Consider the following 26,017-nt stretch of genomic DNA (forward strand, 5'->3'; position numbering starts at 1 on the left):
TAGTACAGTTAATACAAACAACTACAAAACAAGCGAATTAAATAAAACCTGTTGTTTATCTTAACAAGACTGTGCAAAGGTACTTTACTATGTCAGTAAACAATACAGAAAGAGAGATTGAATGAGAAATGTGAAAGAGAAGAAAACTTTTCCAAGTAAAATACAGAATTTAGGCATATATGTAGAAAGAATGGTTTTATCTGAACTGAAATGGAATATTTTCATGTCTGCTGTCATAAGATGATAAGAAGGAAAATTATATCATCCTGGTAATGAAAGTAAGGACTGACTTATTCTGTATTTCGTCTTACGGAATATTAGAGAAAAAATAACAAGACCTTCATTCCTATGAACATGGGTGTTGGCTTGCAGTGGGATTAATTAAGTGCTAGACTGATGCAAAATTTAACAAATTTTAAGAAGTTGCTTATGGCATCTGTCCTGGGTTCAGCAGTAGCAGTCCTTTTTCTCCTTCGTGGTAGCTGGTGCAGTGCTGTGTTTTGACTTTCGGCCTGGGAACAGAGCTGATAACACTGGTGTTTTGGTTTGGCCAAGGACTTTGTGAGGCTCATGCTCAGCCAGGAAGGAGGGGAGGCCAGGAGGAAGCAGAGGCAGGACACCTGACCCAAACTGACCAAAGAGGTATTCCATACCACAGCATGTCCTGCCCAGGAGGTAACTGAGAGTTACCCGGAAGGGCTGGGGGACTGCGGAGTTGGAGGAGGTATCGGTCGGTGCTTGGTCGGGTTGGGGGGGGCGAGTTATCGGTCAGTTGGTGCTGAGGTGCTGTATTCTCTTCCCTTGTTATTTCCTTTATCATTATTATTATTGGTGGTAGCAGTAGTGATTTGTGCTATACTCTAGTTACTAAACTGTTCTTATCTCAACCTGGGGGAGTTGCATTCTTTTCGATTCTCCTCTCCGTCCCTCCGGGAGTAGGGGGAGGGCAAGAAGGGGGGGAAGTGAGTGAACGAGCTGTTTGGCTGGTTTTAAACCACGACAACATCTAACATAGTTTTTCAAACATAACTTTTCTTTTGAAATATCTCTAAATTTATAGCAAATTAGGAACATTTTAAAAATGGGTTATGCCTGAATTCCGTCCTTCCTTAGTTTTCATTGACAACCTATCTTCAAATATGTCTACCTACAGAAACCTTGGTGGAGATATAGATTATGAGGTCTACTGGAGCAAATAGTTTAAGAGAGGAATTTTGGTCTTCCTTATTATAAAATCACAGTTACAGTGTAAGGTGGTATATAATGAAGAAAAGATATTTTTAGCAGCTGACATTTTACAGATAAAGAAACACAAGTTTAATTCTGTCTTTTCTGGTTTCAGGTGTTATGTAAGAATTTAGCAATTATAAAATATAAGTAGAAAGCTAAGACAAAAATGAACTGCTTAGCCAGTTTGTCATTTGCATAGAAGGAGTAAACAAAAGACAATGTTGGAGGTTTACTTACTGACAAAAAAAATGAGCGCATGGATGTTGTGTGTGTGGTAGTAATAAACAGCTTAATAATATGTGGACAAATGATATATATATATGTGTGTGCTTAGATAAGCAAAAATGAACTTTTATCACTTGGACTAGGTATGAGCTCTAGATTCTAAACATCTAGACAGAATTAGTCATTGAAGCAGGTACGTTATTATATTTGATGGAGACAGTGTCAGTACAGCCATTAGGGCTCAGTTCAGGGGGCTAAAAATAGGCTTGAGTACCATTTGAGACTTTGTAAGATACTCAGAGTATTTGCATGGGGCTCGAAGATGTGACACAGGATCTGCAGAGTACCTTCATCCATCAAAATTAGCAACTGGATGCCTGGAGGATACACTGCACACCTTTATGGACATCTGAAACAAAATCCACTGAGCATACAAACTATGTTCTTATTGTCTACGATGAAAGTTTAATCACGCAGCAAACATGTAGACACCTAAAATTACATGTCTGTAACATGAAGCTTTATACCAAGCTTAGTGATAAAAAGCCCTATTAAATTATCCCTAGATCCGATTTTACTCATAGGTAAATTCTCATTGTTTGGTACCTAAATTTGATTTCTACAATCTGGAGTTGAATCCCACCTTTATATCTGCATGTATCAACTCAGAGACATTTTTTAAATATAAGAGATAGGTTAGATGAGTTGTATCACAAAACAAAAAATTACTTCTGTTCTTTATCTGTTGTGAAACTTACATTAAAAACTGATAGATGTAACTAAATGGAAGAAGTCTACAGTTTGTTCTTATCCTTGGGGTTCATTTTAGCTGACCAAGAACACATGGCTGGTTGAAGCTGATCTATAGTAGATATTGCCACTGACTCTGGGGCAAACCAGAAATGTAGAGATAGTCTTAAATTTCTGTGAGAACCTTCTCAATATTGCCCAAATGTTTTGAGATCTCAGGATATTGCAAGTGGCACTAAATGTCTTCATTATGCAACTGAACTGTTCCTATAAGCAACAGATATTATTACATTTAAATAAATGCTAAATTACATTTCAGGAGTAATATTTTTAGCCATGTTTGTCTAGATTTTTTAATATAGTTTCTGGTGCTCAGTGTTCTATACCAATATAAAGCTTAACATCCATTCCTAGGTCTCCCTTTCTGCAGCCAAGTAGGTCAAGAAAGTCACTGTGATGAAGCAGTTACTTAAAGAAGTACCCCTATATTATGGAAAAAAAGGAAAACATAGTACGTGTTCCTATGGATTTTGATTCCTTTACATCCTGCTGTTCATCTCTGCAGTGGTTTAAATCATTAAAGCATGAGCTGTCCATCCTGCTCAGCAAGGAAGCACAATTAGCAATTAATTTGACAGCAGACTGAAAAAGGGATTTTCCTATTATCTTTCTTTCAAGGTGGTATGAGTGTTGTTCCATGTTTCTTGCATTTGTTTTATGTTTCTTTTTTCTTCCTGATGCATCACAGATTATCAGATACATTTTTCTTTGAGCAACATAATTTAGACTGATTTTGAATCTATACAGTTTAATTTTCTACAGTAGTCTCCCATTGTTATCAGGTGACACACAAAACATGATATTATTTCACAGCTGGCAACAAAATCTATGATAAATTTCAAAAGCACTGAATATATTGGAAATGCATGTAGGACATTTAGCTGCTTGCACTTTTGGAAATAATTTCTGTTGAAATCTGCATAAAACCTTTACATAAATAAAGGATACTTTTTACAAAAATAACACAAATTATGTTCTTTTGTAATGTATTTAAACAGTGTTTGTTACACACCAAGGGATGTTCACTGCCAGGTGCTTCAGGGAATACTTCCAGTTAGCTATTAAACTGACTTTCAGAGGTGTGGACAAGGAAGTCGCCATGGAGAGAGTGAACAGTCACCATGAAATTTAAAATTTCAAATAGTGACAAGTTATGTTACCAGGCACCCAGCGTTTGACTTGATTGTCAGCAAGTGCAGGATGAACTTTACTGGAAGAAATGAAAGATGTGAGATTTGATCCAATTCAGGGTGTCACCAATGGGGAATACAGGGTCTCGTGTTGCTTCTCAAGAACTGATTTCTGTGTTACAAAGTCAACCTTTTCTCAGTTCCTAGCCTGACAGCTCTTCACTGGGTTGTTTTAGAGCTTGTAATAGCTTTGAACAACTATGCCTCGCATTGATTATATTAAGCCCATTTCTGACTTGTGATGTGCTATCAAAGTTGTTTAGAAATCTTTAAAATGGAGGACAGACGAGAAGAGAAATGGAAAGACAAGGCAAGATAAAGTAAGGAAGGGCAATTAATGATTTAGACACAATGATTTCAGTGGGATGATTTCAAAGCCCTTCTCTGCTTAATTTAGAATATAAAGTAAATTATTAACTTATTATATTGGAAGGAACTATCATAAACCACACCTTACTGATCATCCAGATGTTGCTTTCCTCTAGGTGCCCTAGGAGAAAATACATTTCTTCCATTTTGCATAAATAATTTACTATTAATTGAACTAGAGAGAGATATTATTGGAAGAATTCAGCCCACTTACTTTTTATCTTACTTCAATTTAGACAAAATGTGGTGTCTTCAGTTTCTTATTATCCATGGCTTCCTGATCTTTGATGCATATAATATTTTTCAGTTTTGCTAGGCAAAGTTCTGCAAGCACCTAATCACAGTTTCCTAGACATGCTCATAAACATTCCTTTTTAAGTCAGTGGATGACTCACAGCAACTTTGATTCAAAGATAGGCCAAAAGAGACAAACTTCTGCTTTAAATCCTGGAAGATCTAATCCATTAGATGTGCTTAAACCATGTCTTAAATAAATGATAGTACTAAATTCAGTCTATGAAACTGCCAGACATGTAGATGCAGTTGCTGAAGAGTTTAAATATTCCCATATGAAACAGAACAGTTTCTCTTCCATACACGGACATTTAAATTCATTATTTCACTTTTTAAAGGTTATCTTAGCCAAATTATGGAACATATTTAGAGGTATTTATTTTTCCATTCTTCCTACTGCAGCAAAGAATGTAAGTCAATACTGTGAGAAAGATTCTTTCTGTAGAGGCTCACAGAAAGAACCTAATTACTGGTGCATAGAGGTAGTTATGGGTTGTGTATTTTAATTCAGACAGTGTTCATGGGCTGGATGCTGAGTGTGCAGGGAACTTGGTAAAAGGACACAGAAAAGGCTAAGGTACTCATTGTTTTCTTGACCTTTTTCTTTACTAAAGGAAAATCTACCAACTACAGAAATCCAAGGTCTCTCTCAGGCCAGTAGGAGAGTCTGGAGCAGCACTTATCCTTGGAAGAGAAAGTTAGGGAATCTTTGAGCAAATTGGACAAAAACAAGGCCATTCACAGATAAATCCACATGTGCTGAGAGAGCTGGCCTCCACATTGCAAGGCTGCACTGACAATCCCTGAAAAGTCATGGAGACTGGCAGAGGTTCCTGATTACTGTAAGGAAACAAATATCTTCAAGAGTAGCAAGGGAATTTGATCCTTGTGAAGATGAGGCAAACAACTCTAGAAGCCATTCTGAAGAAAATTAAGGCCAAGAAAGTGATTGGGAAGAGACAATACATACTTACAAAGGGTAAATTTTATATAAACGACCTGAGAGCTTTTTACCATAACAAGCCTACCCAGTGTATGAAGGGTGAGTAGCGATTATCGTTTCTCTTAAGTCAGGCAAGACTTTTGAAACTACCACTATCACCTTCATAGACAAACTGAAGAATTAACTACCTGATAGATATGTGGGCTGTGGGGTGGACTGACAACTGGCTGAACTGCTGGGCAAGAAGGGTTGTGATCAACAGCAGGAACCCCATCTGGGGTCCTGTCACTAGTGGCATACCTTGAAACAAGGGGGCACAAAATCACAAAATGGAATATAGAAACCTTTAGAATTAGTTTTAAGTAATGTTAAGTTTGATGGCTTTGTAACAGTAGCAATGGAAAATTACTGAGGTGCATGATACATAGAGAAAAAGAAAATAGAGTACAGCTAGAGAACATACTGAGAATTTTCACAAGATAAATCATTATAGTTGACATAGTTTAAGAAAAACAGTCTAGAAGAACAGGACACAGGGATAAGAACAGGACACAGGGATAAGGAGTATCTGGGAACTGCAGGTGTCCAGGATAGGCTACAGTCAAACTAGCTGATAAGTAGGGGGATAGGAGGATTATTATGACTCTGGTGCTAATGAACCAATTAAACTGGTATGAGCATCTACTGTGCATGCTTCAAAGGCTGCCAGAAGTGATGAAGATTGCTGGAAGAAGTAAACAACCCTCAGAGACCACCACCACAATTCTGTGTGCATGTGGGGAACCTTCTGGAAAATCATGTAATCCATACGTAGCCTCATGAATATGTATGTATGCCCAGTGGCTATAAAGGATGGCTTGTGTGGCAATAGGGAGACACACGTTAGGAGGAGCTATCCCCCATGTCTCCCGGTGCTGCAATAAAGAATACGTGCTTGTCAGCTTGAAAAGTCGTTGGCAAGTTTGTTCCTGGAGTTTTCTCTGAATCAACCTCAAGGTCCATAGTCGGAACAATACCCGTTATATTTTCATTAAGCACCTAGGTGATATGACAAAGTTCATGCTCAATAAGTTTGCAGATGATACAAAACTGGGAAAAAGGGCTCATACACCAGATGCTTTTGTTACCATTCAGATTGACCTCGACTGGCTTGGGAAATGGGCAGATGGGCTCCTCATGAATGTTCAGAAAAGGGAGCTGCAAACTTCTAACCATGATGGGGAACAGCACCATGCACCCCTACAGACCAGGGACTGACCAGTTGGAAAGCAGCTCTTCACTGAAGGTCCTGGTAGGCAATGTGTCCTTTCAGCAAAGGCCAGTATCATCCTTTTCTGAGTGAAGAAAAGCATTGCCAGTAGGAAAAAGGAAGTGATTCTTTGCCACTGCTTAGCACTGGTGATACACATCTGAAGTGCTGGCTCCAGGTGTGGGCTGCCCAGTACAAAAAAGGCATGGACATACTGGAGCAGGCAGACCAAAAGGCCACAGGTATGGTTAATGGATTGAGCACCTGTCATACAAGAAGATACTAAGAGAAGTGAGATGGATTAACCTGGAGAAGAGAAGGCTCAGGGGCAATCTTATTGATGTCTATAAGCATCTGATGAGGAAGAGTAAGGGAAACAGGTAAACCTACGGATACCAGGAGAGCATGTGTGGTCAATCCCTGGAACAGGTTGCCCAGAGTATCCAGTGATGAAGATATTCAGAATCTGACTAGACATAGTCCTGGACAATCAGTTCTAGGTTTCCATGCTTTGAGCAGAGAGTTTGGACTAGAAGATCTCCAGAGGACAGGTAGTGGTTTCCTAAATAAATAGGCTCATCCACAGGCTCAAGAGACACCTTCCCCAGAAATTGCTCTTCTCCCACTACCTGACTCAGAAATATTAAAAGAATTCTGTTAAATTACGACTATGGAAAAGGCTTATAATGTAACATTCATTCTACTTTGTAGAATTAACTGAGTTGTAGAATCATAGAATCATAGAATCGTTAGGGTTGGAAAGGACCTTAAGATCATCTAGTTCCAACCCCCCTGCCTTGGGCAGGGACACCTTACACTAAATTATATCACCCAAGGCCTTGTCCAACCTGGCCTTGAACACTGCTGGGGATGGAGCATTCACAACCTCCCTGGGCAACCTATTCCAGTGCCTCACCACCCTAACAGGAAAGAATTTCCTTCTTATATCCAACCTAAACTTCCCCTGTTTAAGTTTTAACCTGTTACCCCTTGTCCTGTCACTACAGTCCCTAATGAAGAGTCCCTCCCCAGCATCCCTATAGGCCCCCTTCAGATACTGGAAGGCTGCTATGAGGTCTCCATGCAGCCTTCTCTTCTCCAGGCTGAACAACCCCAACTTCCTCAGCCTGTCTTCATACGGGAGGTGCTCCAGTCCCCTGATCATCCTCGTGGCCCTTCTCTGGACTTGTTCCAACAGTTCCATGTCCTTTTTATGTTGAGGACACCAGAACTGCACACAATACTCCAGGTGAGGTCTCACAAAAGCAGAGTAGAGGGGCAGGATCACCTCCTTCGACCTTCGAGTCATAGGAACTGTCGTGGTTTAAACCCAGTCAGGCAACTTGTTCACTCACTCCCAGTGAGTGGTGCCGAGCTGACAACAATCGAGGGCCACCCCCCCCACCGGGGCTCTCTCCTTCCCCGCTCCCAGAGGAACGGGGAGGAGGATCGAAAGGGTGCAACTCCTACAGGTTGAGACAAGACCAGTCCAGCAACCAATGTACAACACAAATCACCACCGCTACTGCCAACAACAATGATATGAGAAAATAACAAGGGAAGAGAATACGATACCACCGGCCAAGAAACGAGTCCCACCCGGAAGCCTGAGTCCTTCCGGGTAACTCCCAGTTACCCCCCACCCCGGGCATGACATGCTGTGGTATGGAATACCTCTGGCTAGCCTGGGTCAGGCGCCCTGTCTCTTCTTCCTCACAGCTTCCCCTCCTCCCTGGCAGAGCATGAGCCTCACAAAGTCCTTGGTCAGGGTAAACATCACTTAGCAATAACCGAAAACATCGGTTTCACCAACATTGTTCCCAGGCTGGAAGTCAAAACACAGCACTGCACCAGCTACCACGAAGGAGAAACATGACTGCTACTGCTGAACCCAGGAACATATGCTGCATTCTGAATCCTAGGTGAAGAGATGATGATTTAACACATTCACATAGCTTTTATTTCTAATGACTGATTCTATGCAGCTCCTAATCTATTATCAAAGAGCATTAAATTACCTACAGAGATGCTTATACCTGTTATGATCAATAACTCTATGTATAATAAATAGGTAGATGTTTGGTTTTGATGCTCTAAATTGTTCTTCAAAGGCTCTTACATCTTTCAATTGACCATATAGCGAGTCCCAGTGCTGTGAATCCCTCTGCTTGTTCTGTAGAACATAGATTTTAAAACCACCTAAACTAGAAGACAACCTGGGCAGCCATCTTGAGACTTTAAGCTAAAGATTAGAAATGTAACTAAACTCAATTTCCAAAATACTAGGCACTTTCCACACACCATTGCTGCTTACATTGTCTTAGCCATGTTCTGTTAATAAGACTCCTACTTGAATTTATGCTCCAACTAATTCACAAAGGAAGATTAATTAACTATGTATTCTTATGGAGTGTTGGAACTTAAAGCATTTTAGATAACAAAATAGCGTTTTAAAGGATGGCAGGGATAAATAAACTGGCAGATAGATGTCTACATACTTTTGAAGGTGTCCTTTTTGCAGCTGGGATAGATAATTTTCTTCCTAGTAGCTGGTACAGTGCTGTGTTTGGCTTTAGTCTGATAATAATGCCGATAACATACCTATGTCTCTAGATTAAAAATTGATTTTTCTTGCAAAATTAGTTCTTCTACCAATCTCCCCTGATTCTTTGAATTCACTCTTGTAAATCATAGAATCACAGAATAGTTAGGGTTGGAAAGGACCTTAAGATCATCTAGTTCCAATCCCACTCTCATGGACAGGGACACCTTGCATTAAACCATGTCACCCAAGCCTCTGTCCAACCTGGCCTTGAACACTGCCAGGGATGGCACGTTCACATTCCTTGGGCAACTCATTCCAGTGCCTCACCACCCCCACAGTAAAGAACCTCTTCCTTATATCCAATCTAAACTTCCCGTATTTAAGTTTGAACCCATTACTCCTTGTCCTATCACAACAGTCCCTCCCCAGTATCTTTTTAGGCCCCCTTCAGATACTGGAAGGCTGCTATAAGGTCTCCATGCAGCCTTCTCTTCTCCAGGCTAAACAAACAGCCCCAACTTTCTCATCCTGTCTTTAAGTGGGAGGTGCTCCAGCCCCCTGATCATCCTTGTGGCCCTCTGCTGGACTTACTCTGAAGATTACTAAACTGGACTTCCGTAAATGATGTGAGTGTAAGACGAAACAACACATAACAGCCATTCAGTCAGCATGCTCATTGAGAAGGCCAGGTAGAAAAAAAGAGTCTAACCAGCAATCACAAAGAATTTTTAATAGCATTGAAATATTTATGAACAGAATTTTGAATTTATTTTCAGTTTAAATATGTCAATCTGACCTTTTGTGCTGCTTTAACCTTCAGTAAACTGAAAAGCTTTGAAAAGCTTTCCTCAAGCCGGTAATTGACTAAAAATATTTAAGAAAGTAAAAGTAAAGAGTAGATATTATCTAAAATCTACTTTCAGTAATTTCATGAATGCATAGCTGTTTCCAGCTCTTTAATGAGTAAACTGTTGTGATTTTCACCTGCAGAAAACAAAAACAAACACCTTTTTTTTTTTAATTCTTTCTTTTTTCCTCCCAGTTACAGATATTCATGTGAAGTACAGATACAGGGCTCTGGTAAAGAGGGGATGTATTTACATTGAAAAGTATCTCAAACATTGATGCTATACCAATGGTTGGTTTTGCATAAGCATTTTCTGTCTTATTATTTTGTAGTTCTCTTTGATTTCTTTAAAGGCATGGCTTGGAACCCATTTTTCACCTAAGGACCCAGATTACAATTGCCTGAAATACATTATAGTAGTCTGAAAAGGCTAATCCTACTTTTACCATTATATTCTCTTGAAATTATACTCTAGGCTTATTTTAGTGTTTCAGAATGCATGTGATTATGGAACATGATGGTGTAGTGCGTAACCTTATATGGTCAGAAGTTAATTAATATTTATAGCTTTAATTCCAAGAACCTGTCAATGGCTTGAAGCTTATTTTAAGAGCAGAATGCAAAGAAAACAGCAGAATGAGAGCTTTTCAACTGTACAAGTGAGAGCTAGGATTTTAGACCTAAGATATGTATATAGATGAATATGCGATATAAATAGCATAGCTGTAGTTTGGAGCTCTGTTTTAATGAAATTAATTATTGCCACCCTTAAGAACAGTGAATCTGTATTCTTCTATAAACACTATGGGAAAACAGTACTCAGGGAGATCACAATTTAGTCCAAATGAAACTTTAATATTAATGAGCATGCAGTGAGTAGAGGGAGTAACAATTACCCAGACATCAAGAAAAGCAATGCCTAAAAGTCCTTGTCTGACTTCAGTGATTTTTAGTTCATGTCTCAAATGGAAGATCATTCATAACTTTGCACCTCCTGTAGCAATGTTAATTTGAATCACCTGATGTCAGATTTAAATTCAGCTTTGTTTAGTATTGCTTAAACATTTGATTAAACTCATTTGAATGTTTATGGTCTTAACTTTTATGAACCAATTTCTTCAAAATGAATGAGCCATTTTCAATCCATGGAAACCAATTTCCAATATGTAATTTGGTTTTATGGAAAGAAATTCTGAGTACCAATGTGCAGCCATGTAAAAGTTATGACCCTTTTCTTGGTGGTCACAGAATACCAGTGAATGCTTAAAATTGTATATACTATAAGCCATATTGCACTGCTTTTTCTTACAGCTAGTGGCTAATAAAAATCCTACTGTGCAGTAATATTACACTCTAAGTACCGTAGTTATTCTGATTTTCCAGTTCACTGGCTTGATGTTTACTACCATCTCTGTGAGTAAGTATATAGAATTTAATTAAAGTTCACAAAACCCACCATGCATTCTAAACAAATGAGTTCTAAGACAAATGACTTATTTCCATTGTGGAGAAATCATAATTGTGCATTTCAGATAGAGAAAATGGATTTGTTTTTCAGTGCAAGCCACATATTTCTGATTCTTTAAACAGAATGCCCTCACTGCCCTCACTGAAGTACTATCTAAATTAAAATATCTATAAATAGAGAAACTGCATTCTCCCCCAAGTACTGTGTGCAATCTATTATATTTTATAAAAAAAAAAAAGTTAAAAAAGGAAATTAATTTGGCAAAAGAATGCCATAATATGTAAACAGAATAGTGAACCAGATGTTAGCTATTGCACGTACATAACTAGCGATTCATAGACGCAGCTGGACATAGGCTACATATTACTAGATTCAGAGGACTTAAGGATAGAAAAATCAGAGAAATATAAGCATGACACTGTATTGTCACTTTACAAGACTGATTAGGAAAGCTTCCCCACTTTTTTAAAAACAAAGAAGTATCACCCAAATTTGTCTAGCATAGCTGCCATTTAGTAACTATGATCCACACAGGTGACTCAGGATCAGATTGTAGGTAGAGCCAGGTGTGATTTTTTTCTCTGCTGAAATATCTTTAGAAAGATTCTAAAGTATTCTTTGCATTCAGAATTAAAATGTATGCTGAAACAACCTGTGTTTCATTAAGCAAGATATTTTTTGATAAACCTCAGTTTCAAGATCCTTGAAGCAATTAATTTTGCTAAATTCTTTATAGTTTTTCACATATGAAGGGATACTTCCTCTTAAGGGATATTAGAAATGGCCTCCTCCTCCAGTTGCTTGTTCCAGGACTCCCCCCTGCCCAGCTGCTGGAGCTCAGCCCAGTGTTCAGGGACCTGGAGTCTCTGCCCTGGTTGAGGGACATAGCTGGTTACTTTCCTGCTTGTAGGTCCACCCAGAACAGAACTCTCCAGGTCCACAAGCACACACACATTCATAAATCCTCAAGTGCCACCACAGACCCTCTTGCTGCCCAACACCCCTGCCCATATCCTGGCCCCTCTTACCTGCCCCACTAGCCTCCTACTCTCTGGAAGGTCCAACTCAGCGCTTTCTACAAACACACAGCACTCACACATTTATCCCCACAAGCACCGCACACTCATGGGTCTTCAACATAGATACTGTACCCACCTATAACTCTGTTGTGACTCCAGGCTCCCCTACGTACCAGCAAGTACAGCCTAAAGTTTGCTAATGAATACACACACCTCACAGACACCCAGTTCAGAGAATGTACAGACATACCCGCCCCGTCAGCCAGCACCAGGCATATGGGATGTGACCCCCAGTCCTGCTCCAGTGGCTGGTGCTAAGTGCCTCACTCACCTCAAGCACCTTGGTCCCCCTGGTAGCTGTTTTTCAGGACACGCATAATTCCTGCCACAGTGGCTGGGGGCTACAGGCTTGCACTCACTCCAATTTGCAGATGCTGAGACCCCACTCACTCCAGAGCTGACACCAGAGGGCAGGGGCACCCACATCTCCAGTATGACTCCAGACTGATTTCACTCACACACACACTGGTCTCACCAGCAGTTGGTACTGAGTCCTTGCAGCACACAAATGCTATGGAGAGTGAGATTACACAGAAAGAGGGTTGAGAAAAGATTTATTAAGAAGACATAAGAAGACAGGACAGACTGCAGTGATCAGGTACAGGGCTCAACCAAACCAGCATACTGACTGGCCCTGTTTTACACAAAACCAGCCTTTTTCATACCCCTTTCTGCCTCCCTCCCTCTCTGTTGCCCCCTGCTCCCTCTTCCCCTGTGCATTGCCTCACCAGTTGACACAGTCTCACTGACACCCACCCACACATCCCCCTCAATATGTAGGACCCCCGGGTTTGCATATTTGCATTTCGAAGTCCTGGTTTGCCTGTAGTTTCCTTATAGTCCATCAATTAGTGGGACTGACCAGGTTTGATTTTTATTATTATTTATTAATGCTAATTGGCCAGGTTTTATGTCTCTGTGTGTTTGTCACTCCCTTTCCTTATCCCCCCAGCTGAAAAAAATAAGCACCCACCGCATACTCTTACTAGTTTGTCCCATTGACCAGATTTCTTCTTACCATGACTTCCCTTATCATGTGCTGGTCAGGTTTGTCTCTGTATGTTCTGTTTTCTGCCTCCTTTGATCAGATGCCCTCAAAGGAGCAGACACACTCCTCCCACATAACCTTACACTTCTAAATTCCCTCTACATAAGTGTTCATAGGTGTGGAAAACATGTATAGGCTTTTTTGACTGCTCTGCCTTTGATATTTGAATATGGGTCCTATTAGACAGCATAAATTACAGGCATGAAAAAATTGGAACAAATGTTATTGTCATCAAGAATTCACAGTTGTACTTTAGAACTCATTTCCTAGATAAGATATATTATTAGATATAATATCCAATCTTCAGTAAGAGTAGTTGTAAGGAATTTCAAGAGCAGGAAATTGTTGAGATTGCCTATAGAGACTTACAGTTGTAATAGCAGGTTCTTCTAAGTATTAACTGGGGCACAACTGGTAAAGAACAGTACATGCTGAAACTATAATTGTGTAGGTGAAAGAAACCAGTATGGTTCCCTTTATCCCATAGTCCCACAGTCTTCTCCATTTCGCTTATGCTGCTCCTGTCACTACCGTAGTCTTGGAGTCAAGGAGCCAATTCAATTCTGGAAAGAACTATGTACAGAAAAATAGATATCCTTATTTTATCTTATGACTGGGGAATATATTGTGCAGAATTGTCATGTTACTCCATGAAGTAGGAAGTTCTCTGTATGCCATGGTATAGAAATCATTTACACAGCATAATTAAGTCTAAGAGAACAGCATGCAGTTATAAATTTCAGACTATTTCTCACAAAGCAGTTACTCAGTATCTGACCTCAGTTGCCGCACTCAAGAGTCACAAAACAGAGCAGAATCTATATCTATAAGCCAAATGAATAAATGGGTACTGGGGTTATATTTTACAGTGTATTGTATGTGCTACAAGTGCCAACATCTACAATTACTCAGATAATCTGTCTCTTCCTCTCATAAGAGATAATGATATCCTTAGTTTTCTATTAGAAATACTTTATTTCTCTTGCATGGTTATGTATTAACTCTTCCATCAGACTATCTCAATGATTAACACACTTTTCAGTTAAACTCGGAACAAATTGCTCTCAGCTTGCATGTAATTTCAAGTTTGCTGCTTCTATTTCTACCCTAGAAATGGATTTGCATGCCTTAAAGGTTCTCAGTTTTTCTGGGTATACATTTTGTCTAATGAAGGAGTATATATTTTCCTAAAAGTAATGACTCATTTTATATTTTGTAATACTGTTTTCACCACTGGAAGCAGGAGGAATGATTTTCCACTGCCTTGTAGCTTTAAATGCAAATGTATTTCACCACTAAGTTTTGATAATAAGCTTTAGTCTCTTTATCCAAGGTGTTCAATATCTTTAGTTACTGGTACATTGACCTGGATAAGTGAAAATACATTTTAGAATGCTATCACATCAAACATTATGTCAGAGGTTTACAGCTACGGTGCAAAGGCTACTTCAAGTGCAAAGTAATTGAAAAGCAGCTTTCTTGTACCCTGTTAGTTGCAGCCAGAGAGCAACAATTAAGAAACCTAGTTTCTTTTCTTTCATATCTGTTTTTGACTCAATACATTACTATAACCAATTTAAACTTTCTTGGACTATTTATAATTAATATTTATCTGGAAAATAAAGGATAATAAAATAGAAAACAGTCACTAACATTCGAGCATACAAGGGACACCTATAACATATTTGTAAAACACTTTGAGAGACTTCATCATAATTTTCATGTATATGGGTGTATATATGTTTATATATAGATATATGTGTATGCAGATATAAATTGCATTTAACTGTGAGAGATGTGGTTATAGCTTACCTATAATGCTCCACCCTGATTTCAGAACATACAGTTCTGTGCTCAGAGGCATTCATTTTCATCTGTTTAAATAAGTCACCTACTATAATGAGCCCTCTTTAAATTGGAATTTCATTCAAGGGTGCTGATTGTGTCTGAATAAAGCAGCAAGGAGAATTCAGAAGGTTCCTACAGAGTGGGAATTAAAGATAGATGACAGAGAAGCTATCTAGGGCTTTAAACTTTTTTTAATTAAAAATCCCCCAGAAATCTGCTTAATTTTGACCTTCAATTTCATTTCAGGTAAGATTCATCAATTTCTGCTTTCTGAATTAAAGAATTAGAAAAAAAAATAGAAAAAGCAAGTTTGACATTCTACTCAATGCTTAGCAGCATTTTGTGCTAAATTCCCTAACTAAGGCTCCTATCAGCATTTAAAAAGGCATAAATAAATAATTTCCTTTAAAAACTTCATACTGTTTTTGAGCAAAGATCTCAATTTCTTGAAGGTACAAAAAGTCACAAAAACCATTATATCATAAAGAATAATCTGATATCTTGCTTTTATTGTTCCTGTTCTGTATTTTAATTAGAAGTACATTAACTAAGTTGATCGAGCATATCTTATGGAGATAGTTCTCCTTGCAGTAGTTTAAGTACACTTTTTTCCAGCTCCTAGCCATTATTGTCCTAGAGAATTTCTGTCTATCAACATATTTCATAGCAACTTAGAAGCTTGCAAACTCTTCCCAGAGAATCAAACATTTTAATCAGATCACTTGCAATTTTCATGAGGCTACTAATCACAGAGACGAGAGAATTCTTTGTGGGAACCAATCTAATAATTCTTTTCTAAAACTGTAGGCTATTGTAGGACTCTTGGTGAGAAGTGAGAGAATAAGTAATATATGAATGAGGGAAGTTTTCATTCAAAATTGTGCTGCCTACCTGCTCAGCAGTGAAAAATTAAAGTTATTCTCGACATTATTGGAAATACAGTTTAACATGCTTGGGGCAGCTCACTGGAATCAGAAGACATATGCCTGGAATAATCTCTCAAGCAATGTTTTCAGCCCACTATTATTACGAACAATAATGATACATGTCTTTACCTCTTCTAGAATGATAGGTGTCCTTAACAAGCTCTCTCTTACATTAGAGTGTTATCCCAGCAATTTAGAGGTAAAAGCCTTTTTAAAATTTCTGATCAATTCTTGTTGCTCAAAAATTAATGTGGCTCTTTTATGTAATCATATGTATATATTATCCCAGCAAGTGCCTTGGTTTCCTCTAAAAAGCAGTTCCTGTTATAAACAAATAAATCTCTGAGTCTTTGACACAATCATACAAATACACACATACAAAAGTATGTTGTGTTTTTTTTTTATTTGAAAGAGCATATATTTTGGTCTGTCTCCTTAGCTTCAGAAATTGAAAAATTATACGTCTGAATCTAAGCTATCCATATAGCCTTTTGTAGCTGGAAGAGATACTGGTGCATCTAGGGTGTTATCCAAGTGGGTGGGAGTATGGGAAGGGGAATCTTCTGCTGGAGGTGTCTATTTATCTCCCCAAACTAAAAATGAGTTTATGACTACCTAAGCTGCAGATAGCTTACTTTTAAAAGCCTAAGATAAGGTAACCCAAAGTATCACTGACTTTCATTAAAGACACTACAGTACTAAGTTCAGGGGAACAAAACATGAAATTTAAGAGGTAATTGCATAGGTTTGCACATTTACATTCAAGTTTTAATTTCAGTTTCATGGTTAGCTAAGTTTGTGAACAAAAAACCCCAAGCCTGCCCATGGCAGGGGGGTTGGAACTAGATGATCTTGAGGTCCTTTCCACCCCTGACTATTCTATGATTCTATTCTATTATTCTATGAATCATTTGATGAGCAGTTGGTGTTTTTTTTATTTATTATGCATAGAAAATCTAGAATCCAGTGCTACAACTTATACATAGGATACAGTGAATCAGATATTTTTTAAGGATTACAAATGAGTTTGTATGCCATTGTTTCTGGGTATTTAGATGCTAGACTACTTCTAATGTATCTTTTGATCTGTTATCTAAGGAGTCATAATTCCTGACTACTAAATGCATTTTTTCTAAATCCTATTTTATCATTGTAATTTTTTTTTCAAATTCTGATGCATTACTATAATGAATATCTTACTAGCAATTTGAAAAAAAGTGGTTCATATCAGGATATAGAAATGAAACAGATATTGAACATATATATTGGGATCATTTTTTGAGTTGCTTGTTTCTGTGGCAGATAAAGCAAAAAAACCTCTCAGTGTCTTTAAAATTACAAGTCAGGGAATTTGTCTTTTCATTCATTTAGTAGCCCTTTGGCAATGCATATCATTATAGAAGTCTTCATACAAGAATTATAATGTAGATTATTACATTCTTGTAGAGAATGTATTTTAAAACTACTTATAAAATTAATGGGGAAGGGAGAGGGAGTGTTTTTTTGTTGGTTGGTTGTTTTTTGTTGGGGTGGTTTGCTTGTTTCCTTGAAGGTTGATATGCTTTCTGTAGTTTTGATTTTTTTTTTTTTCTGGCAATTATTTTGTTGTGCTTTGTCTTTAATTTTCTTAATGGGCTGGATTTAGGAAAGAATAGGCCACAGTATCCATTTTTGTTGAGGGCCAGCAGCCTTAAGGTTTCTTATAAATCCATTTCAAAATGGATTTCAGCTATCTCAGCTTCTCCTCACATGAAAGATGCTCCAATCCCTTAACAGTTTCAGACCTCGTCTTGTCAGCACGGACCTGCTCTCTAATCACTGGAGTGTGTCTGACCTTGATTACTTTTACCAGAGCTGATTCTGACCCTGGCCTGACTGACCCTTTGGCTTGACCTGACACATCTCCTATCACTATGAGTTTACTTCATGATCTGGACTCTTGGCTGAATCCTGGCTTTGTTCTCCCTGCTCTGGTACTGCAAGACAGGACCCTGGCTGTCAAGGGCCCTGCCTTGTTGGCATGTTGTTACACTCAGCTCCCCATCCATTAGAGAGCAGCTGATCCTCTCTACTTTCCGACACTTTGTTCCATTGTTCGCTATGAATTTGGGTTTCTGCTTATCGCAGTGGGTTTGCATATTCTTTCTGCCATTCACTTGAGTCTGAGTGTTCACTTGTCAAAAAAATACCCAAAACAAGCAAACCAAAACCACAACAAAACCACATAAAAACAAACACATACACCAAACCTAACAACCAAAAAAAAAAACCTCAATACCAATCCTCCCCCAACACCGAAATCTGAAAGCAACAGTCTGTGGTCATTGACTGAAGAGTTCTGAGATTCCTGAAATTGCAGACATATATTTACTGCAGTCTGGCCAACATCTGCTAAAGCTTATGGTGCTCCTGGAAGTGGGCCACCATCAACCATCATCATGCTGAACAATTTTTTTTTATTACTTTACCAGAAAGCTATATGCAATGAAGATATAATGCTGGTACATGGTAATACAGAAAGTAAGGATGAAAAAAAAAGGGGTCGTCCAATAACAGTTGGCTTTTTGAAGTCAGTCTGTCCCTGTCTCTCACCAGATAATTCATGTTATTAAAAAAACAATTTCCAATATCTTCTTTATATAAAATATCTATTCCTATAAATATTTTCTGCCTTGGTACGTCAGTGTAGTATAGCGAAAGAAACACTCATTGAAAAATTCTCAAGAAAATCTAATGTTTAAGAAAAGGTCTGACTGGCAACTGTATTCTTGAAATTCATTATTTATTTGTAGAAGATCAGACTCAGTACTATATACTATAGTGTTTGATTATTGTGTCACTTTCTCACTCTCTTTTGGACAGCACTGCCTATCTCTCTTCAGGATAAACGGATAAGGTATTTAGGAGGCACTGTGTAGCAATTATCTCATCAAGTTAGTGACAGCTGGTCTTGAGGTGTGGATAAGACCTTGGACTCTCATTTTAATAATCCATAGTCCAGGAGACACTGCTACCACTTCTGATTTGCCTTATGAATGAGAAGCCTTGAAATGTTATACACTAACTGAACAACTTGATCTTCAAACTATGGTCTTTGTAGAGACTTTATAGAGACTCTGATGCCCATCCACTTAAATTATTAACTGAATATGAAATTGAACTAGAATATGATTCTTTAGCTAAGTGGTTAGGGTAGATTCAATCTTCCACATCCCTGCTGAAAGTGGTTTTCCAATAACGGATGGCTTTTTGGAGTCAGTCTGTCCCTGTCCTCACCAGATAATTCATTTTATTAAAAAAACAATTTCCAATATCTTTTTATATAAAATATATATTCCTATAAATATTTTCTGACTTGGTACATCAGTGTGGTATAATGAAAGAAACGGTCATTGAAAAATTCTCAAGAAAATCTAATGTTTAAAGAAAGGTCTGACTGGCCACTGTATTCTTGAAATTCCTTATTTATTTCTAAAAGATCAGACTCAGTACCATATATTCACTTTTTTTTCCACAGGAACATACAATGGCTAGGGTTGGAAAGGACCTTAAGATCATCAAGTTCCAACACCTCTGCCATGGGCAGGGATACCTCACACTAGATCATGTCGCCCAAAGCTCTGTCCAATTTGGCCTTGAACGCCTCCAGGGATGGAGCATTCACGGGTGACAAAAAATAATCTCCTTTCCATAAGCAGAAGTGCCCTACACTCTTTAAATTGCTCTCTTCCTAAGAGAGTCTGTGGTATGGCAACATGTCCAAGAGATGTGAGGCTTTGGTACTAAATGTGAAGAAGGATGGAATGAAAGCTTAGCAAGACACAGAAATACTGAACAGTGGCCTTCTGGGCAAAAGTAGTGCTTTTGTTTCTCAGATCAGAAGAAGTAGCAACATACTCATGTTGTTTCCTTGTCAAGACCTTTTCTTGGATGCAAATGTCTCCTCAGGTGTTTTAGGAGGAAAAACAAAAAGTTCCTGAGAGAAAGAAAAGGCTTATACAAATGCAATCATTGCGTGACCTTCTTGTCTTATTGGACAGGTAAGTATCAGAGAGAGATAGAAGGGAATCCCAGAAATGGAGAGAGGAATAAAAAGGGAATGGACTCATTCAAATACAGAGACTGGCCAGGTATGCATTTGACACTTTATTTCTGTATAGAAATTGTAAAGAAAATTCAGAAAGGCATAATACATATGAAGCAATGCTGAGAACTGCAGGCAGTCTGCACAATGTATTCCAGCAAATGCAAGGGGAATACGTGCATATCAGTAGCTCACCCCTATTACCAACAAATCACTCTGCTGGTACTCAGTTTGAGACAGCTTTGCTTGCAGATGCCTGCAACACCTGCTATCATCTCCCAGTGTTTCTATCATCAGAGGGAAGAGGGATCTGAGGGATTTTTTTTATTCTTTTTTTTTTTTCCAAAATAGGATTTAGGGGGGTTTTGGTTGTTTTTTTTTTAGTTTTCAGTTTTTTTGGGGGAGGAGGTGGGAGGCGGTTGTTTGGTTTTGTGCTGGGATTTTTTTATTATTATTTTGTTTCCTTGGTTTTGTTTTTTTGTTTTGTTTTGTTTCTGTTTCAGCATCTCTCTCCCCACCACAAGCAGTTGCCAATGAAAACACAGTGGTGCAATTCAGTGCTCCTTTCTGCTGTGGGCCTGCATTTTCTTTTAGAAGCAAGTTTCTCTTTACTTCTGGACCTTAACAGGTGTCTAAGATATGCAGCTGTATTCCCACATCAGGCAGTACTCTTCGGAGCTTATCTGAATCTTTTTCAAGGTATAGCAGTAGTTCTTCTGCACTCATAAATATCTTTCTGTCATTTCTTTCCTAATCCAAAGACTCTCTCAGTATACCTTCTTTTATGTTTTCCATTCTGCAGGATGCAGATGGCAAGGCAGAGAGATAGGACTTTTGTAATTCTTTCTGCTTTTTTACTAATACAGATGAAAAGCCACACAAAAAGTAGTCTTGTGACATAACATGAAATTACTGGAAGTGCTTTCCAACCCTAACTATCCTATCCTAATCCTAACTATTCTATGATCCTATGAAGTGTGCACTAACACAATGTGAAATAACTATTATCCTAAAACATGCTTCCTAAACTATATCCTAAACATACCCTATACCCCATAATATGTTTCCTAAACTATATCCTAAATCTATCCTAAAGTATATCCTAAAATTTGCTTTAAAAAGACATAGTAATAGGCTAATAAACATAATTATAAACACGGTAACCAGTGTATTAACAAACGTAGTAACAAGCAGAGTAGCAACAGTAGCAACAAAGTCCAGAGGCCAGCTCCCCAAATGGGCAGATGCACCAGCAGTTTGGCATTTGCTGGTAGGGCTGAGGAGTGAGCCAACAAGGCCTCCTGCGAGGGCTGGGATGGGTCTGAGGGCGCTGCTCTGGCTCCGGGGCGAGGTGGTGGAACCTTCTATCCAGAGCAGAAGGACATGGTGGCTCTGTCCTCGCCGCTGCCAAGGTGGTGCTGGGGCCGCAGGGTGGAACTCCAAGGCCAGGCAGCAGAGCTCATGCAGGGAATCGAAGCAGTAAATGGGCACCTACAAGGGCAGAGTCAGAAAGCAAAGATGAAGCCATGAGAGCAGGAGCAGGCGGGATTTGGCTCCTGGTTTTTTGGAAGTATGCTGTAAAAGAGGTCATTGCTAGCACAGGAGAGAGGCTCCTTACTGGGTCCTAACTGACAACTACAGTGCTGCTTTGGTCCCTTCTCAACACATGTAACCCCTTCAGAGCACGGGAAGCTGACAGAGAAGTGCAGTGCCCCTTCACCAGGCAGTGGGGTCGGCAGGGAAGCCTGGGAAGCTGGGATATGGTCCTTTTCAAAACGCAAGCAGCAGCATTCCTCTCTCTGCCGTACTAAAACCACAGGTTGACAGGCAATGCCTTTCTGGCACAGTGGCCCGTCACTGCCCTCTTCCCAGGTTGCTCTTCGCTTCCTGTTGTTCTGCAAAGAGCCTGGGAACCTTTCCATTCAACAGTATTGTTAGACAGGTGAAGCCATGATTAGCTTGAACCAAGCAAAGCCAGGCAGTTTTACCTTTTCTCCCCGGAAAAGCTCCTCTGCTGTTCACCATCCACATGGCCACGTCCGCCTTCACTGCCGGAGGGGCCAGGAACTGGCAGCTGCCTGGAACCAGCCTGCAAGAAATGGGCTGCGCTCACCAAGGAGCCCCACAGCAGAAAGGGCCCCTGGAGAGCTGCATCAGCTGCTGGCTGTGTGTGAGAGGTGGGGATGGGTGAGATTGCACCGCAAATGACCCTGACCTGAGCCTGGAGCTGGAGCAGCTTCTCCAGGCTCCCGGCATCCAGTGTCGTCCCCTGGGCTAGGGGAAAAGAGCAGAAGGTGAGGAGCGATGCAGCTGATGCTGGGCTGGAGGAGCCCCTGGGGACAGAGCAGAGGCAGGAGGGACACTCACAGCATGGCAGCCACTCAGCTCCTTCATCACCATCCTGCTGGATGGCAGCTGGGTCACCCGGGCTCCCTGAACTCCTTCCGGTGGTCTGTGCACGGGGAAGGGGGAGAGAAAGAGCTGTGTGAGACCCAAGCCAGCTCTTCCCTCTGCTGCCAGCCTGGGGATCACTTCCACACTGCCAGGAACAGCCGTGACAGCCTGGCAGTAAAGCGGGAGCAGCAGCGGTGCTGAGGATGGGGCTGGGCAGGTGTTGGCTGGACAGAGCTGAACGAAGCAGCTCTGCCAGCTGTGCATGCAGCTGTGGGGGCACCTGTGCCCAGCTCAGAAGAGGTGTTTTCTCTTTGTTTGGATGACACTCATGGAGCCATGAGCCATGCCAGGCAGGGCTTACCCAAGGAGGGTGCTGACCCAGAGTTCCTTCACTGCTCGGGAGCTGCCAAAAGAGAGGAGAAACAGCCTCAGTGCCTGCTGTGCCGCAGAGGACGATGCCCCATGGGGCAGGGCAGAAGTGCTGCCCACCCCTCTGGTGGGACATTGCACCGGGACTCACCAGAAAGTGACGACACAGGAGCCACAGGGTGAGAGAAAGTATAGTAAATATAGTAAATGAAGTCCTCAAGCCAGATGAGCTCTCACATGGACACTGCATTTCTTCCAGCTGTCCTTTTATATTAGGGGTAGGTATGGCTCATGGTTCTCAGTAAAAAGAAATTAACTATTTTTGTTAAATAGATGTGACACAAAAGTTGACATTTTAACATGTTTTTCTTCTTATTTTTAATATGTACTGTATAAAAACATTTTTAGCTCTCTATTAAACCCTTTTTACCGTATTTTTATACCCTAAGAGCATCATCATACTGTGAGGAAGAGTACTCTTACTTCAGTGTGAAGTAAATGAACTGTCACTAGCTCAAGTATCAGGAAACACATTGCAAAGGAGATTCTCAGTGAAGTTTTCTGAACATACTCTACTGATTACTCTTAGTTTTCTTGTGTTTTCTTAGGGACTACTGTATTAGTTGAGTGTTAGATCTGTTTTCATTTAAAGATTGATATATTTTAATTTGTGCAATATTATTTAAAGTTTTGAAGTATCATAGCCTTAACTGAAGGCTTGTTTTTCTACAAGTTTTTACTTTTTTAAATGGTACCCCTTGTACTTAAAATGTCTTTACTAATTCTGAAGTTGGAGATGATTTCACTTTAGCTTGAGTGATTTTTCTCTTACTATAACTTTCTCTATTTTCTCTATATAATATTGGGAGTAGAGAAAATCTGAGTTTGGGATTTACTTTCACTTTGTCTGTTTTTTGTGTTGGTTTTTTTTTTCTAAGAGAAAGAAAGTGCTAAAATTTGAAAGCAAAAAATCTTTTCAGGACACAGTTATAGGAGTAAAGAAATATTTATGAGTAGATACACTGGAATCTGCCAAGATTTTCTGTAGTTTTATAAATCATTTTTTCCCCTCAGAGATATCCTTTCTACCCAGACTGGCTAGGCCCAAGGAGCTTTTCCTGCAGAAGGCATACTGGAAATGTCTAAGTGGGGCAAAATATTTTCCAAAACCTGAAACTGAGGAACAAAAGAAAGACATTATCAAAATGATATATTGAAACCTTGATTCAAGGGACAGATGTTTGTGGCTCCTTAAAAAACAGGAACTTAAATATGGGATATTTCTATCTGTGACTCTACTACCTCAATGAATTTTTGTGTACTAGATATGTACATATTTCCTTGCTAATTTAGATTTGCAGAAACTATTTACACTTCCTAGGGAAACCATACTAATTTTCCCTAACAAGGAGTTGGTGAAGAATTTAACAACTTAAGTCACATATGTTCTAGTATAACAGCATTGTCACATACAGTCATGTACGGTTTTTTTTTTAGAAAGAAAGGCAGACATACCAAAAAACCTCATTAAATAAATGTGTGTAACCCGCTGGGCTGGAGATCAGAGGCAAAAGAGCTGTTTGCTGCCATCTATTGATGAACTGGACAAAGAAATTGGAAGAGCAACCAGTTGTACGAAACATCCCGGCTATCCGGATGTGAAGGCTTGGCTGATTTTGGAAATTTGCTCAAGATTTCCTCATAGTACCCATGAAATGCCATTACATTTTTTCTGTCACTGAAAAATGAAAAATGGTATGACTGTTCTCAACGAGGTTAATCGTAACTTTAAACTTCATGGTACCCTCAAGTAGAGAAAATATACTGTGAAAAAAGAGGAGATGGAAACCTCATTCATATCTTGTGGGAAGATTGCAGCTTCAGTAGTGTGGGAGTAATACAGTCACACAGAACAGGTAAAATCATATACACATTATGATCATACACATTATTAAACTTCCCTTCTATAAAAATTACACAATTAAATGTAACCAAACGAGAGATGATGATACATCTGCTGCAACAAATAGCTGTAAAATGTGACTGAATATTTTAAAACATTTTTTTTATTCTACCTTTTGTGAAGGGATTTTCCTTGTTTTATGCAGACGTGTTGCTTATGTATAGACTTTGACGGATTTTATCTAAGTCTTATTTTAAATTTTATTAATATCCTTGAACATTCTGAATCCAAAATTTTTTTAACAAAGTCTGACCAAATTAGTTACACAAGAAGAAAGTTCTTATTTATTTGTGTTTATTATTTATATTAGATGACAAAAATCAAAGTTAATAAATCGTATTTGATTTCTGGTTTATTCCATCTTTTTCTACTCCTTTTATTCTTTTTTAAATTATTTTTAATAATAACAAATGCATGTTTTCTTCATTGAACTTTTTAAAACTGATCTTAAAGGTCACCTTTAGATGCATCTTTCTGAACTATAAATGAAAGTAAAATACATATGCTTATTTCTAGACATAGAAAACAGACAACATGTAAGTCATATTGTTAACAACATTTATTTTGTTAATTGTTGCCTAATCTTTAGCATTCCTTTGTCTGATCAAATTATGAGGGTGCACAGAAGAACTACAACTGAATATACTTTATTTGACCACTGAGAGGTATTTGTTGTCAAGAAGCCCTTATGCATTCCTCCTCACCACTAGGTACTGCACCAGAAGGACTTGGGTTTCCTACACTTTCTCTATCACATCTGTCAGATGCTGGCATATGTCTTGGGTTACTTCACGGTGTCTCAGATGGCTCTACAAGCTTATTTATAAAGAAGTGTATTAAGCACATGGTGCTTCCTGCATACTGCAATAAGTACCAGACAGTACCTGCCTACAACACATTTTGATCTCTTTGAAATACACAGTATACAAACAAGACTAAATCACAAGTATACCGTTACTTTATGGTCATTTAAATTAAATATACATGCAACATTTACTATTAAAAGATAGTTAATATAATAAAAGAAAATCACCTGTAATTTTCTAACTTTCATATAAACACTGTAATCACAAAACGCTTTCTGTCATAGATGATTCACGCATCATGTATGTGCTCTTTCGTCACAAGACATCTTA

At 39.0% G+C, this 26,017-nt stretch overlaps 1 protein-coding gene across 1 annotated transcript in view; it reads right to left on the reverse strand.

Annotated features, from left to right (window-relative positions):
- Positions 1 to 21,871: 21,871 nt before the first annotated feature.
- The window catches only part of LOC133265042 (T-cell activation Rho GTPase-activating protein-like), a 977,746-nt gene continuing 973,600 nt past the window's right edge, over positions 21,872 to 26,017 (reverse strand). Inside the window, exons 9-10 of the mRNA XM_061445203.1 lie at positions 21,990 to 22,069; positions 21,872 to 21,900 (exon numbers count right to left, since the gene is read on the reverse strand). Coding sequence (XP_061301187.1) covers positions 21,872 to 21,900; positions 21,990 to 22,069 — 109 coding nt within the window. The remainder of the gene's footprint in view (positions 21,901 to 21,989; positions 22,070 to 26,017) is intronic.

This window comes from Pezoporus flaviventris, unplaced genomic scaffold (genome assembly GCF_033815535.1).
Source record: "Pezoporus flaviventris isolate CSIRO_AGI_PZ_B2104156 unplaced genomic scaffold, CSIRO_AGI_Pfla_v1 ptg000003l, whole genome shotgun sequence".
NCBI lineage: Eukaryota > Metazoa > Chordata > Aves > Psittaciformes > Psittacidae > Pezoporus > Pezoporus flaviventris.